The sequence below is a fragment of the Scleropages formosus genome, chromosome 16 (assembly GCF_900964775.1).
Source record: "Scleropages formosus chromosome 16, fSclFor1.1, whole genome shotgun sequence".
NCBI classification, from domain to species: Eukaryota; Metazoa; Chordata; class Actinopteri; order Osteoglossiformes; family Osteoglossidae; genus Scleropages; species Scleropages formosus.
This window is the reverse complement of record NC_041821.1, coordinates 15,186,942-15,200,545: the sequence shown is the minus strand read 5'-3', so window position 1 is coordinate 15,200,545 and position 13,604 is coordinate 15,186,942. Positions and strand designations below refer to the sequence as shown.

Below are 13,604 nucleotides of genomic sequence, written 5' to 3'. Positions count from 1 at the left end.
AATTATGAAGTGCAAAAGGTGTCGGTGCAATTCTTGCGCGGTGGTGACATGAATACTGCAGGACAAGGAAACGTTGAGACTTAAAGACATGGCGATTACCACACTTGGAAAACCAGAACACGGAGACTGAAGAATTTGGAGGACACAACGACATGGAGAACATGGAACCCCTTGGGGAACACTTCACAGAAAGTAAACACTGCAGAGCAAATGTAATAATGCAGATTCTATGGCACGTGCTGGTTGAGATTCCGCAAGCTTCCAAGTGATGGTCTGTCGCTTTTAAAGTTCTCACTACTTGCTTGATCTCCTGATGATTTCCCTGAATTATTAGAACCAGGCATGCTGAGTTTAATAGGTTCAGGTAGCAGGTAGCTCCTATGGTCACTGAAGGTATTACTCCCAGGGGTCATGATACAAACATGTGACAGCATCTGACAATGAGTAATGTGAACAAGTGATACAGAAGCACAGTAGGTAATACTGGTACCTCACAGATCCTGAGCTATGGTTTCCATATGAAGTTCAAGTTGGATTCCTCACACAGCACAAAGACATGAACTAAAAGATTAATTTGTAAACCACCTCCATACCGTCCCTTATGGTGAGAATCATGTGATTTCCCAGTAGAGATGCTGTGGCAGAACCTGAAATGAGCAGTTCATGCTCAACCTCCCAGTGATACTAAATTAAGGAAGTTCTGCAAGAAAGAATAGGGGGGAAAAGATATTCTTCCACTGCAATGTGAAGGACTGATACTGAAATCTTGAAAGCCTTTGGTTGCAATCATTGCAGCTAAAGATGACACAGCCAGTTATTAAATTACTTTTTCACAGTGGCAGTTACTGTTGGATAACTTTGTTCATTAAATAAATTAAAAAAGGTTTTTGTTCACTTAGATGCTTTTAGTCTAATATTTGTTTGTGGTTGAAGACCTGAAAACGTTCAGTGTCAAAAATGTGCAATAACAGAGGAAATCAAGAAGGGGGAAGTACCTTTACACAGCACTGCGTCAAAAAAAAAAAAAAAAAAAAAAAAACTTAAAGCACAAAGAGTCTTCATCAAAGACAGCTGCTAAAGTTAGGGCTCTGAAGAAACCCGGAATTTTGACAATTAGTCCCCCTCTGTTTTCTTCTTAAACCAAAATTCTTTTTGTTGAATTTATGAAATGTATTCTGATTACGCTTACAAATTTGGCACAGAAATTAATTTTAATGCTATGGTCCACAAACTGAAATTCACTCTGAATTTATTTGCCTGAAAGACATTTTTATCCAAAGCAACATACAATCCAGAATAAGCAAACTGTAAATATGTGAATGACTAAAATGTTATCTTCCTCTTAACATTTGACCTGCATGACAATTCAGAGGAATTCTGCAATGTGCACACACCCTTATGGAAAATATTACATAGGGCTGTGATCATAACTGTGAAATATTAACATTCTCACCTTCAGCCCTTGTTTCATGGATGTGGACGTATACACAATTGCTTGGTGTAGCCTCTACCTTTATGTCGCTGTGATCCCATGTTATCCATAAAACAAATTTAAAAAAAGAATGGATGCAACACATCATATACAAAACTCACATAAATTATATGCTGAGTATTTAAGAAAGTAGATCCAACTATAAAATGATCTAAATTGTGCAATGACACTCAAGGTTTCTAGTTTGAGCTATAGGGCTTGCTAATTACAGCTGATATTTTTCCAATAAAAGTTTGTCATTGGCAGATACAAAAGGAATCACTGGTCATGACAAAGATTCATGTCATCAGTATAGGAAAGAAGAAGCAAGAATGTGTGTTTTCTGTCCATTGTAGCAGCAACTGAAATGTCTCAAAGGCCTTACAGACTTCCACTTTCTTGGTGTCACACTTCAGTGGTCCATTTATTTGTCAAATGAATGTTTTGTACTATAAAAACAAACTGGTAAATCATTATTGCGTAACAATACGCTATGTTTAAAAATGAAAGTTAAAATGTTAAGTCCTCACATACAAGCATGTATAACTGCTAAAGTGACAAGCAAACCATAACACCCACGATTCAAACATTTTTAGTTTGTGTTAATCATAGAAAAAGTGCATTTATATAAACAAAATATGCTTATAATTCTTTTGGACATTTTTATGTTCTTTTATATGTACTATGACAGGAACTACACAAATCTCATTCATTCACCAAACTGTCCTGCCCACAACTAGACAGTAAGGGGGAGAAGGGGGGGGGGGGCTGGCTAGGAATTCAACACATACTAAAGGAATTCAGAAATGCAATTACAATATTAAAGTAAACTACATGATAACAAGGCAAGACAGTGAATACTCTTTGGGATGACTGTGGCAAGGATTGTGGTAACAACTAATAAGGTTACACCAACACAGCTCAAAGCAAACCTCAGATGCTGTAAACCTCATTCAGAGGTTCCCAGGAACACAGCATTTTTAAAAAAAAAAATAAAAAAAAATAAAAAACACAAAGACTCCAACAATGGTGACTCCAAATCCAAATACAGAATTACTGACTAAATCAGTGCACTACACTGGGCAAATGTGAAGAAACTTGACAAAAGTTCAACAATCCTTGACAGTAAAATGTGGGGTGAATTTGTTACTGTACACTTCAAATGTGCATGGATTATAAAAGTGCTCCTGTGAGAGCTTTAACAGTAGTACAAACTGAATAAGTATAATAAAGTAAAATTGTTTCAGACTTAAGAAACCTCTTCTCCAAAAGCTGGTGTTCAGGTGAACTGAATGTCACACAATTTAAGCAGTCAATACATAATAAATCAGTCATTTCATATTACTTCCAAACTGTATATAATAAAGTGTCTCATTTCAAGTCTCATTAGCTGCTTTTTAACCAAAATAAGACATCCAAAACCTGATTAAAATTAACATATTCAAAAGGCATAGCGTAACATTCTATAGCAACATAATTCACACACACACACACACACACACACACACACACACACACACACACACACACAATATTGATGTCACAACCATCAAGTCTGATATCACTATCACTGTACCAGTTCAAGCTGGCTGATCTTTGGATTTCACACAGTTTTTCCACACCTTTTTCACACCTTGGATCTTGACAGTGACAAATATACTCAGTTACCAGTTCATGGAACTTGGAACTCCACCTGGGATACTGATTCCACAAAATCTGAAAGACACTGATCAGGAATCCCACCACAGTTTGAACATGGCAAATGTTTTAGTGCAATGCTTACAGCTTGACTCTGCCTGACTGTGGCAGCATCCCCCTGCTAAATCATCAGCTGTGGCTTCTCGAGTCACAGAGAAGCCCTGTACCACGGGCCCAGTGCAGTCTGATCATGTAAACATCTGTAGCTGTAACTACAGCATCACATGGACACAGACAAGAAATGCCCCTCTAAAGCCACTGGCTGTGACAGAACACTGCGCAGGAGAACCCAGACAGACAGTGTCACGTAGGAGAGACTGCTTTTAGCTCTGGTGCAGCTGATCTCCCTGGCTGGCCAGACCAGCATAGTGTTTAGACTAACAACACCTACTCCTGTACTTCAGTAGTACTACTTGCCTTGACTAGTCTAAGGCATTTCAATTTCCTGGCAGCGACGACAGGATTTGTATTCATCATGAAGGTGATCAATCACACCCAAAATCATATCAGGAAGAGTTAGAACTCCCTCACCTTACATTCTTGTCTCCAAATAGCACACACTGTGCAACCAGTGTCAATATAATAAAAAGAACAAGATTCAAAACATTAAAACATCAGCTGAAAACCTAAGGTTACACAAAGGGCAAAAAGTTACAAATATCTCCCGCCCCCTTTGTCTTACCATCGTCCGCACACCCACATTCCATTAACACGCCACTTTCATATGAAGACAAACAAAATATATGCATGTTAGCTCTCCTAAAACTATTGAAATGTGTATTTTAACAATGTGCTGCATTCTTTGTTTATGAAACCACTTATGTGTACGTTCAAGGTTTGGGGCTGGTGGTTTGATTATACAAGAATAAAATCAGCCATCTCTTCATTTTCAAACGTTGCAGTTGGAGGTGAAGACTTGGGAAGAAGGGGGATTTGGGAGGGGGTCAGCAGAGAGTCAGTATTTCATTTCTGTAACCCTTTCTTTGCTCCCCCAGCATGGATTGAATCCCTAAGGTGGCAGGCTCTCAGCACTGCCTAAAATATGGGAATCCATTCAGTTAAGACTGTCCAAAATGGTATGGTCCATGTATACCCTGCAGAGTAAAACAGAAGGGGGAAAAAAGAGAGCAGGGGTTTATTTGAGTATATAGTAATTCCCAGTGCAGTAGGTAAGGCAACAACTCATCTGTTAGATTTGTCTGGTACGGGGAGGGTATCGGAAATTCATTCAGTTCAGAAGCGATACATAAAAATACAGCGTACAAATATAAACACAGACTATTTCAAATAACTCCAACAATGTCAATATTTGCATTTGTGTGGGGGGGGGGGGAATTTACATTAATACAAACTTAAAAATTTACCCAAAAGGAACAGAATTAGGCATTTCACACAAGCAATGTTTTGAAATCTGATAGTTTAACCAACCAATGTCAACAACCGCTTGCCCCAACCAGGGTCCCGGCAATCCAGAGCCTAACCCAGCAACACAGATCGCAAGGCCAAAGGGGGCGGGGACACACCCAGGACAGGACGCCAATCCATTGCAAGGCACCCCAAGGAGGGATCGAACCCCAGACCCACCACACAGCAGGCACTGGCCAAACCTACCGCACCCTGATAGTTTAACCAGTAACAATTCACTCGCTCACTCATGAAATTCTCAAAAGTTTAAACTCATCATCATTATTGTAATCAAAAGGCTGGGCAAACAGCAGTAGAAGTATGTTTAAATATCAGTCCAAAAATTGCAGTACAAATGTGAACACTACTGAAACACACCTGCTCAAATAAATATGACAGTAACTACTCAGTAACTGTAAGTAATGTATTTTTTCTGAGTTACAGAAATAATAATGGGGCTCCTATTTTAACTGAAGGGGGGGGGAGGGGGAAGAGGGAGGAGGGGAAAAAAAAAAAAAAAAAAAAAAAAAAAAAAAAAAAAACTTACTTTCTCAAAAATGGCAGCTTTACAAAGGCTTATTCATTGACTTAACGAGCCTTTCCAAGTGATTCAACACCGACACTGTGCCGGAAGAGGGAATTGTAGCATTGACCGTCAGCTCATGGCAGATACAGTGTTATGGACTGTGGTGGTGAAGGACCCGAGTCCTTTGGGGGGGGACTGTTCAGTGTACATCCCCTTCTCTCAAGCTTTGGGAAGTGAGCAAAGAACAAGATCGTGGGTATATGCAACAGAAATGAGGTTCCTCTGTAGGGTGGCAGGACTCATACTTCAGGACAGGGAGAGGTATCATGAAGGGCCTCACAAAAGTGCCAATGCTCCTCCAGATCATGAAAAAATCAGCTGAGGTTGTTCAGGTATTTAGGTAGGATATACTCCTGGAACGCCTCCCATGAGAGGTGTGTCAGGCGTGCCCTAGCGGAAGAAGGCCCCCAGGGTGTACCCAGGACACAATGGAGAGATTATATCTTGTGGTTGGCTTGAGAACTGCTGGGGATCCCCCATGAAAGGCTGGAGATTGTTGCTGTGGAAAGGAAAGTGGGGTCAGCCCTGCTCAGCCTCTTGCCACCTCAGTCCTCATAAAGACGAGCAGTTTATGAAAATAGATGAATGGATAGATGGATAATAGATGAGAAACACCCGTGTATCATGGTCACTAAACACTTTCTTTTAAATGGACCTGGACCAAGGTAGCTGGCGACTGACAGGTGAAACTACTCCTCAAAAAAAATGGCAGCAAGCAGCAGGTAGAATTCACTGGAGTGTATCCTCCAGGACCAAGAATGGCCACTCTAAGACTACGGTAAAACCAACTGACTACCCCCAAGGTTTCCACTCTCCTTTTGTACATACCTGGCTGTACGTAATCACTGAGAGGCTGTTCTGGAGACCATTTGGTGTTGCATTTACAGAGTTGCATGACAGTCCATTTTGCTCTTGCTGCATTTGGTCAGTTGAGCCTTTCCACGGTCCTCCAGGGTCCTTGAGCTGTTCATTGCCAGCATCATTCTTGTTCTTCTGTGGTGAGGCAAAGGGGTTGAAGTCTTCCTGCACACACCGGTGTGGCTGGGTGTTGAATTCTGTCTCAAAGGAAGAGAGCTGCTGAGTCACACCTAGGAGACCACCTTCTTCCACGCTGAGGATCACCCAGATTACATCTGTAGAGACAGAAGTGGGGAGAAGGCTGGAACTAGACCCATTATTATTACTGCCACCATTCTTTGCCTGATATCCAAGTACACGCCTGGCTAAGCAACTTAAAATGATGAAAGCTTAGTCTCTAACATTTGGATTATATCGCCACTATGTAATTTCTAATATTGTGAGACATAATACTCCACCAGAATCATTCCAAACAGAAACCTGAAATAAGCATGAATGCAAATACTTTACATGAAGGTATATATGGACCTGTATTAAAACTCAAATTGTGAGTTTGTATCATTTTATTGGATTCTATTATTTTAGTAGTAACTAATCTCAGTTCCTTAGTGCAGAGGACAAACCCAATGGAGACTTGCTGCAGAATGTCTTTGGTTACCATTCAAGCATAAATCAATACACAATTCACATAAACCCCACTACAAGCCTTCTACTCAAACTTTCACATAAAATTGTCTTGAAACTACATATAAATCACAAAATATATTTTTAACATGCATTTTCAAATTTAACAACTGCTTGAAAAACATCTGTACACCCATCCCTAAATTTAATAAATCTGTTCAGTGGAATCGCCCAAATGCAAATGTCTGTGAAAATTACAATTTGTGCCACTTCTGAGACAGGAGTTGTTTCTTCCAGGCTGTGAGATCATCCAGCTCTGATTTGGAAGTGAAGTGACCCAAAATCGGATGCATTCTTTAGTGCTGTGTTTGCGCCTATTTGTGCCATTTAAAGCATCATTCTCTCTCTTTTACTTTTCAAGATATTCATTCATTTAACAGGTGATATCACCCAGCTCCTCTACAGAAGCACGGTGACCCGAAATGAGCCGTATTCTTTAGTGCTGTGTTTGTGCCTGTTCTGTGTGTACACCTACAGCAGAAATTTCATACCCAAAGACACTTGCACATGTTCGTGGAGAAGGTGGATGCGGAAGTTTTCCAAAGTCAAAATTGACAGCTGAAAACAGAGTCTCTGCTGGCATAGATGAGGCAGGGGCACACAAGTAGCCTTTAACTATGCCTGCTCTCTTCTTGGATCTCATGTCATCATCACATCTCTGGTATGGAAAGAGGCAGATACCCTCACCGCCATAGAAAAATCCGTTGGCTGTGCACATCCTCCACTGGCCCTGGTACATGCCAGCTGCTGTTGGGCTGTGCATCTGTACGCTGACATCTGACACCTCCTGGGGCTCTAGTGAACGCACCATCATCATGTTCACGTGCCCAAACTGGTGCCCACCTATATATTTGAGAGACACCCCTGGTGGCCAGGTCTCTGCACCTATAATGCAGCACAAATGGTGACATTCTCTCTTATCCCACCATACACACCACAGTGGGTAAAGAATAATGGCAAGGATCTTCAGGTTATCAGTTTGAGTCACAAGCAGGGTGCTACAGTTTTATGCATAAATAACATGGCTAGAGTGACTACACTGACATAAGAGGTGCAAGTTCAACACAGAAGCCTCCAAAAATAACTGGCACACTTGACAAAGATCAACAAAAAAGGGAATATAAAATAAATATCATTCCCTGCTTGTAGTAATTTTACTTTGTATCCTGTAGTCTTACCATGGTTTCTTCCTTTGAGACAGTTCAACACCCAGCCATGGTTCCCTGGGAGCTAAAAGCCCCATTATCAATGATGTACCACTGTAGGTATGATACACTGTATACATCCCTCTGCTGATGCCAAATGTACAGAGCACTTGTTGACAACAAGGAACAAAGTGAAGCAGCTGAAATTTACCAGTTGCCATTTCTACTTTGAGTAGAACAGAGCTATGGCTAGAGGAGACCAAAACTGTAGTTTTTGGCCAAACGCTCCAGTGGTACATTTTGCATCAGGAATGAGAGTCACACAAAGAAAAGCACACAATACAGAAATATGGAGGTGGATTGTTGATGTTACAGGGCCATTTTACTACAAGTGGCCCTTGTTAAGATAATTATTCCATTAACTCCTCAAAGTTAACATATACTGACTGAAAACATTGTAAAAAAACACTGTCATCGGTGGCAAAAAGTACAACTTGGATGCAGTTGGACCTCCCAGCTTGACCATGGCCCAAAACACTTGCCAAGATCCCAAGTTCAACCCAATGTCATCTTCACCCATATTAAAAATTACACAAAAAGGTTTTTTGCTGTTATCTGTACCAAGTACTACAAACAGAAGATCCAATAATTTTGATAACTGTATTTCACCGTACTGCTCATGCAGACCGATTTGAAGAAATTGCATTTGAATAAAAGCCTGAAGTCTTCCTAATCTTTTTTTTTTTTTTTAAATTATGACATGTAGCTGTTTCTTTGTGTTGCTTATGCTGCTCCTTTGTCATTTACTGGGGTGCCAGTCATTCTGGAGGCCATTGTAGGTCTATCCAAGTGAAAAATCAGATTAGCACAAAGGTTACATAATGTAGAACAAAGTTATAGTATTAACTAGTACATCCTGTAGAAGGATAAAGGATGACTCAGTTCAACCCAAACATTCTGCACCATTAGGTGCAACACACACACAAGGATGAACACTTTACATGTGTGCAGTCTTAGTACCAGCTCAAACCTGGACCATCATGTGAATGTATCCAAATTTATTTCATTTACTCCATTTTCAATTTCAATCTTGGAAATACACACACACACACACACACACACACACACACACACACACACACTTTCTGAACCGCTTGTCCCATACAGGGTCACGGGGAACCGGAGCCTAACCCGGCAACACAGGGCGTAAGGCCGGAGGGGGAGGGGACACACCCAGGACGGGACGCCAGTCCGTCGCAAAGCACCCCAAGCGGGACTCGAACCCCAGACCCACCCGAGAGCAGGACCCGGTCCAACCCACTGCGCCACCACACCCCTCTTAGAAATACATATAAAATGAATTATCATAAAACTATTGAATAATTTCTTTTATATAGTACATGATCCCATATTGCTTCCTGTAGGAAAGGCATAATCCAGTGATTTCTAGTTGAGACAGAGTTCAGAAATGTCCAACATCTTCATGGATCTATGAATCACTATGGAATCAGAGCAAAGATGACAACTGAATACCCACCTGTGTTCTGTATTCTCCACGTCTTTGTGAACTGTGTGTCTGGGGGAACAGACTCCCCTTCACCAATCGTCACATCCTCCACAAATGACATAGATGGGGTATTCATATTTGGGATCTCAAAGTCATAATATGCACCAATGGCTGCTTGAAGGTTCCTATAAAAAGAGGAGAGGAATTGAGAAAACTAAGTATGCAACAGTCATTTTATTTTACTGTACCATTAAACCAAACCACATTTGTAGGTCTCTCGGTCTCTCTCTCTCGGTCTCTCTCTCTCAAACATGGGGTGCAGGACCAAACAGGGTACACCCTGGGCAAGATATCAGTCCATGGCAGGACAGCCACATACTACTAACTTGGAGTCACCAATTAACCTCAATCAAGGGTATTTTGGATTACAGATGGAAATCCATGTGAACATGGAAGAACATGTCAGCTCCAGGCAGACCAAGCTGGATTTGAAGCTACGCTCAGAAAACAGCCAAGATGTTGTGAGGTAGCAGTGTTACCTGCTATGCCACTGTGCTGAGAAAGACATATTGGTGCAACCCCTTCCAATTTGGGTCTGAAAACCCACCCTTTCCAGATCCATTTCGCCCAAGATCTCTCCAGCTCATTTACGGTGCAACTGTTCATGCATCGCAACTCCATAAGAATCCCCAGATACAACCTTTATTCAGCCATTACTCTGGCATCGTACTTCTCTTAACGTAGTGCATAAATTGTACTTTTGCTGAGATGTACATCACTTTGGACAAAAGTGTCTGCTAAATGAATAAATGTAAATTTCCTTTGTCATCAACAGTACGCTTAAAGGTATTACAGTTTGGCCACCCAGCCATGGTGAGTCAGGGTATTTGAATCAAGATTTTTAAAAAAAAAAAAAAAAAAAAAAAGTGTGGCTAATAAGGTGGTTTCATTTCTAAAATGACACATTCCTCAGACATATTTTATCTGAACTTTTCAGATGCAAGATTAAATACACCTGTATCATGTGTTGCGAAGAATCAACATATGAATCGTCAAAGATACAAACTTCCCTTTTTATTTTGAAGGCATTTTCTTCATTTTTATTTTCTACAATCTTTATTGCTCTCAATTATTCTGTGGTCAGCATTTAAGATAAAACTTAAATTCTTTCTCTCCATGGATTCCTGAATTACACTGCAGCTCACCCTTTAACGTTCCATGGTTCCGCAGTGCCTGATGTGCGGAAGCAACACAGTGCTGTCTCGTGTGCGAAAAGCAAGCAGGAGGGGTGTGGAGATCATGTACTTTTGCCTCTTTTCAGTGATTTTCAAGCAGACTTTAATGTTGCTTCACGCTAACAAAAGAAAACAAACCAGTATCCCAGCTATGTGGCATTCTCTCTTATGCCCTGTGCTTCCGGTATGGAGGAACAATGACACCCTGCATTGTACGAGCTGTTGATTAATAGAGAATAAATACATCTTAACAGCAATTTTTCAATTGATCACAGCATCATCGGACGTTTTTGACAGAATCTAATCCGTGGATGAACTGGGTAATTAAACCGGATAACTGGTTGTGACATAATGGGTGAACTTACAAACAATTCTGAGTTACGAATAGACTTAAGGTCCACCTGTGACTTGTTACTCATCTCACAAAGACACCAGGTTTGTCACTTTTTCTTTTTTCTATAAACCAGGAAGTTGTCAAAATGCCAAGAGGACATCATTTCAATCCATTGTAAAATGACGGTGGTGACAATAACAGCCCAAGACACTTACAGCTTATACAAAAAAAAAAAGTGTTTGGAAACATGCTCGCCAAGGAGCTAATCAAGTAAGTTGTGTTTCCAAAAAGTTTTATTATTTTAAAACTTCTTTAGGTCATCAAGTATTAATAATAATAATAATCACCCTTTGCACCTTCTCCCATTATAGTATAACTGACCCACAGCAAATTAAAAATGGTCTACGGAGCCTGATCACCACTTATATAACAGCTTAATATTTCCATTCGTCATTTAATTAAAATCTTTTTTTTTCCCCCCCATTAGGCCTTGTGCCTTGTCTGTGATATCCTGTTGTACTCTAATGTACACTCACTGCTCACAGAGGGCCTGTACACATTGTAAACACTACAACACCTTGCAGAAATATACACCCTTTTTCATACAACACCAAGCACATCGGCACATTACACTGTCACTTAAGCATTCTCAGTTAAGTACTCTGGGCTGTCTATTGTATTATTGTTACTGCAGTTGTTAGCATTATTTATTGTTATTGTTTTGTCCAGTATTATCTATCGTTGGTTTTTTTTTTTTTTAATCATAGATAGTCTGTGGAGAAGCACTCAAAGAAGAATTCATGCCCATGGTACTTCTACCTATGACAATAAACCTGAACAAACATTTGACTAACTGACGTAAAATACGAGCTGTACCAAACAGTTTCGACTTACGTAAAAATCCGATTTAAAGACTTGAGGAACGGAACCCGTTCGTAATCCGGGGACTGAGCGTCCGTACGGACAACAACACGCACGCGGTGTCTCGCGTCATCGTCGAGCACAAGAAGCGGCTGCTGACGGACGTCACGTGACGACCAAAGGCGTGCACCTGAAATGCTGAATACAGCGTAATTATATGGGGTAAGAGAGAGGGGGCCTTCTCGTACATGATCCGGCTCGGGCGGTCGTAAATCGCATATATACAGTATACTCCCTATGCCGAGATCTGCGTACTCAACAGATACACTTATCCCAGAATTTCCTTTTGGCCAACTCATAACTGTCTTGAAATTCGTCTTTCAACCTGGTCTTAGTTTGCGCTATGGCCAGCATTGCATAGCCCAAAAAAACTACCATAGCACAACTCAACTGTTATATTAACTAGTCACTGAAACACTCCAGCCTGTCGGACCCGTCCCAACCCATCAGTGTTTATCACTCACACGGATCTGTGTTTTCTGTAGGCGCACAGTTCTGCAAGTCGACATCATCTGAGCTGCAGTGGAATTCAATTCCAGCGCGCGCGCGCGCGCGCACACAGACGCAGCAGCGCGTGTCCCGCGTGTCGCCGCCAGCCTCAGTCAGATCCACTCCCTCACAGCTGAGCTGCTCAGCTAGCGTCCGAGTCCGTGCCCGCGCAGCCGCCCCCTCGTTTCGCTGACCGGCTACGGACTCCGTCAGCGCGCCTGTGTCTGTCTCGCGTAAGCCTTACGGCACCGCGTGTAAACGAAACTAGTCTAAGGCACAAAAAAAGCGGGATGGTAACGTCTTAAGTTAAGGAAGCGAGAACAGGGAGGGACCAGATCATGAGTAGTAGGAGCTCAGCTGGACTGAGAGGCCCCGCCGCATCACCGCGCTCACCAGTTGGTCATGTCCAAGAAGAAGGCGCAGCCGGCCGGATTCAGCTGAAAGCCCAATAAGCGCTGGAATTCGGAGATGAGCACGTCTTTGTCCGTAGTGCCCATACAGCTGAATTTCTGCATAAGCTCTGGGTCCAAATCTATGTCCATAGCCTCCATTGTGGACACGGAGCAGGGGCCGTGGAGGCTCGTCCACTAATTTATTGAAGTTCGAGGCCTCGCGCTCTCATAACACGAAACCCAATGAGAAGCCCAACACGCATGACTGTGGACGACCTCTGACGTCATCAAGCAAGCCCAGGACTGAGCCTGACCATGGCATTAGCTTTAAGTACGTCATTTCCGGCGCGAGGAGATCCTTAAAAAAAAAACTCAACCCACAAAACAATACCAATGACGAAAATGGAAAAAGAAAAAAGAGAACAGTACAAAAATACAAAAAGCCAGGGGAATTCAAACGCAGATTACAATTTATATGTAAATCTTAAAGTATTCACAGAGTTTAAGTTTTAATTCATTTTTATTAGTGGAATCTTGAATAGTAATGTACTGTTTGACTTCATAGTGTGTTACAAAGAGAAGTCACGTTTCTTATTACAGAATTTGTTTTTATGGATGTGAATTCCGGTTAATAATAAATTTTAACTGATTACGTAAAATTTTTTGTTGTCTTCTTTCAGCATTAAAAGAAACCAAATTGCACATTCTCCCACAATTCTGACAATGCAATGGTGTGCGATAATATTAATACATAAAATTTTTGCCAAAGTTTTAGTGTGTGAGCATTGCCAGAATAAATGCACAACAGTTTCAGACTCAGAGTGCTCTTCACAATACACAGTTTCTGATATCATCTTTTTTTAACTGTTGAAGGTAATCG

The 13,604-nt window shown here is 41.3% G+C and overlaps 1 protein-coding gene across 4 annotated transcripts; it reads right to left on the bottom strand.

The window, feature by feature from the left end:
- Positions 1-1,027: 1,027 nt before the first annotated feature.
- Positions 1,028-13,133, bottom strand: LOC108927833 (uncharacterized protein C6orf106 homolog). Of its 4 annotated transcripts, XR_003798267.1 has the most exons (7): positions 12,308-12,358; positions 11,817-11,981; positions 9,384-9,538; positions 7,389-7,586; positions 5,988-6,292; positions 5,121-5,658; positions 1,028-4,263 (listed from the first exon to the last, which is right to left on the bottom strand). XR_003798267.1 is itself a non-coding variant. In XM_018741412.2 (5 exons), the coding sequence occupies exons 1-5, from the start codon at positions 12,881-12,883 to the stop codon at positions 4,228-4,230; spliced, it is 852 nt and encodes a 283-aa protein (XP_018596928.1). In that variant the 5' UTR covers positions 12,884-13,132; the 3' UTR covers positions 1,028-4,227. The 4 variants fall into 4 exon arrangements, 1 of the variants encoding a protein (XP_018596928.1); XR_001965627.2 differs by lacking the exons at positions 11,817-11,981; positions 12,308-12,358 and adding an exon at positions 12,726-13,133; XR_001965628.2 differs by lacking the exons at positions 11,817-11,981; positions 12,308-12,358 and adding an exon at positions 12,726-13,133 and having other exon boundaries at positions 5,988-6,214.
- Positions 13,134-13,604: the final 471 nt, after the last annotated feature.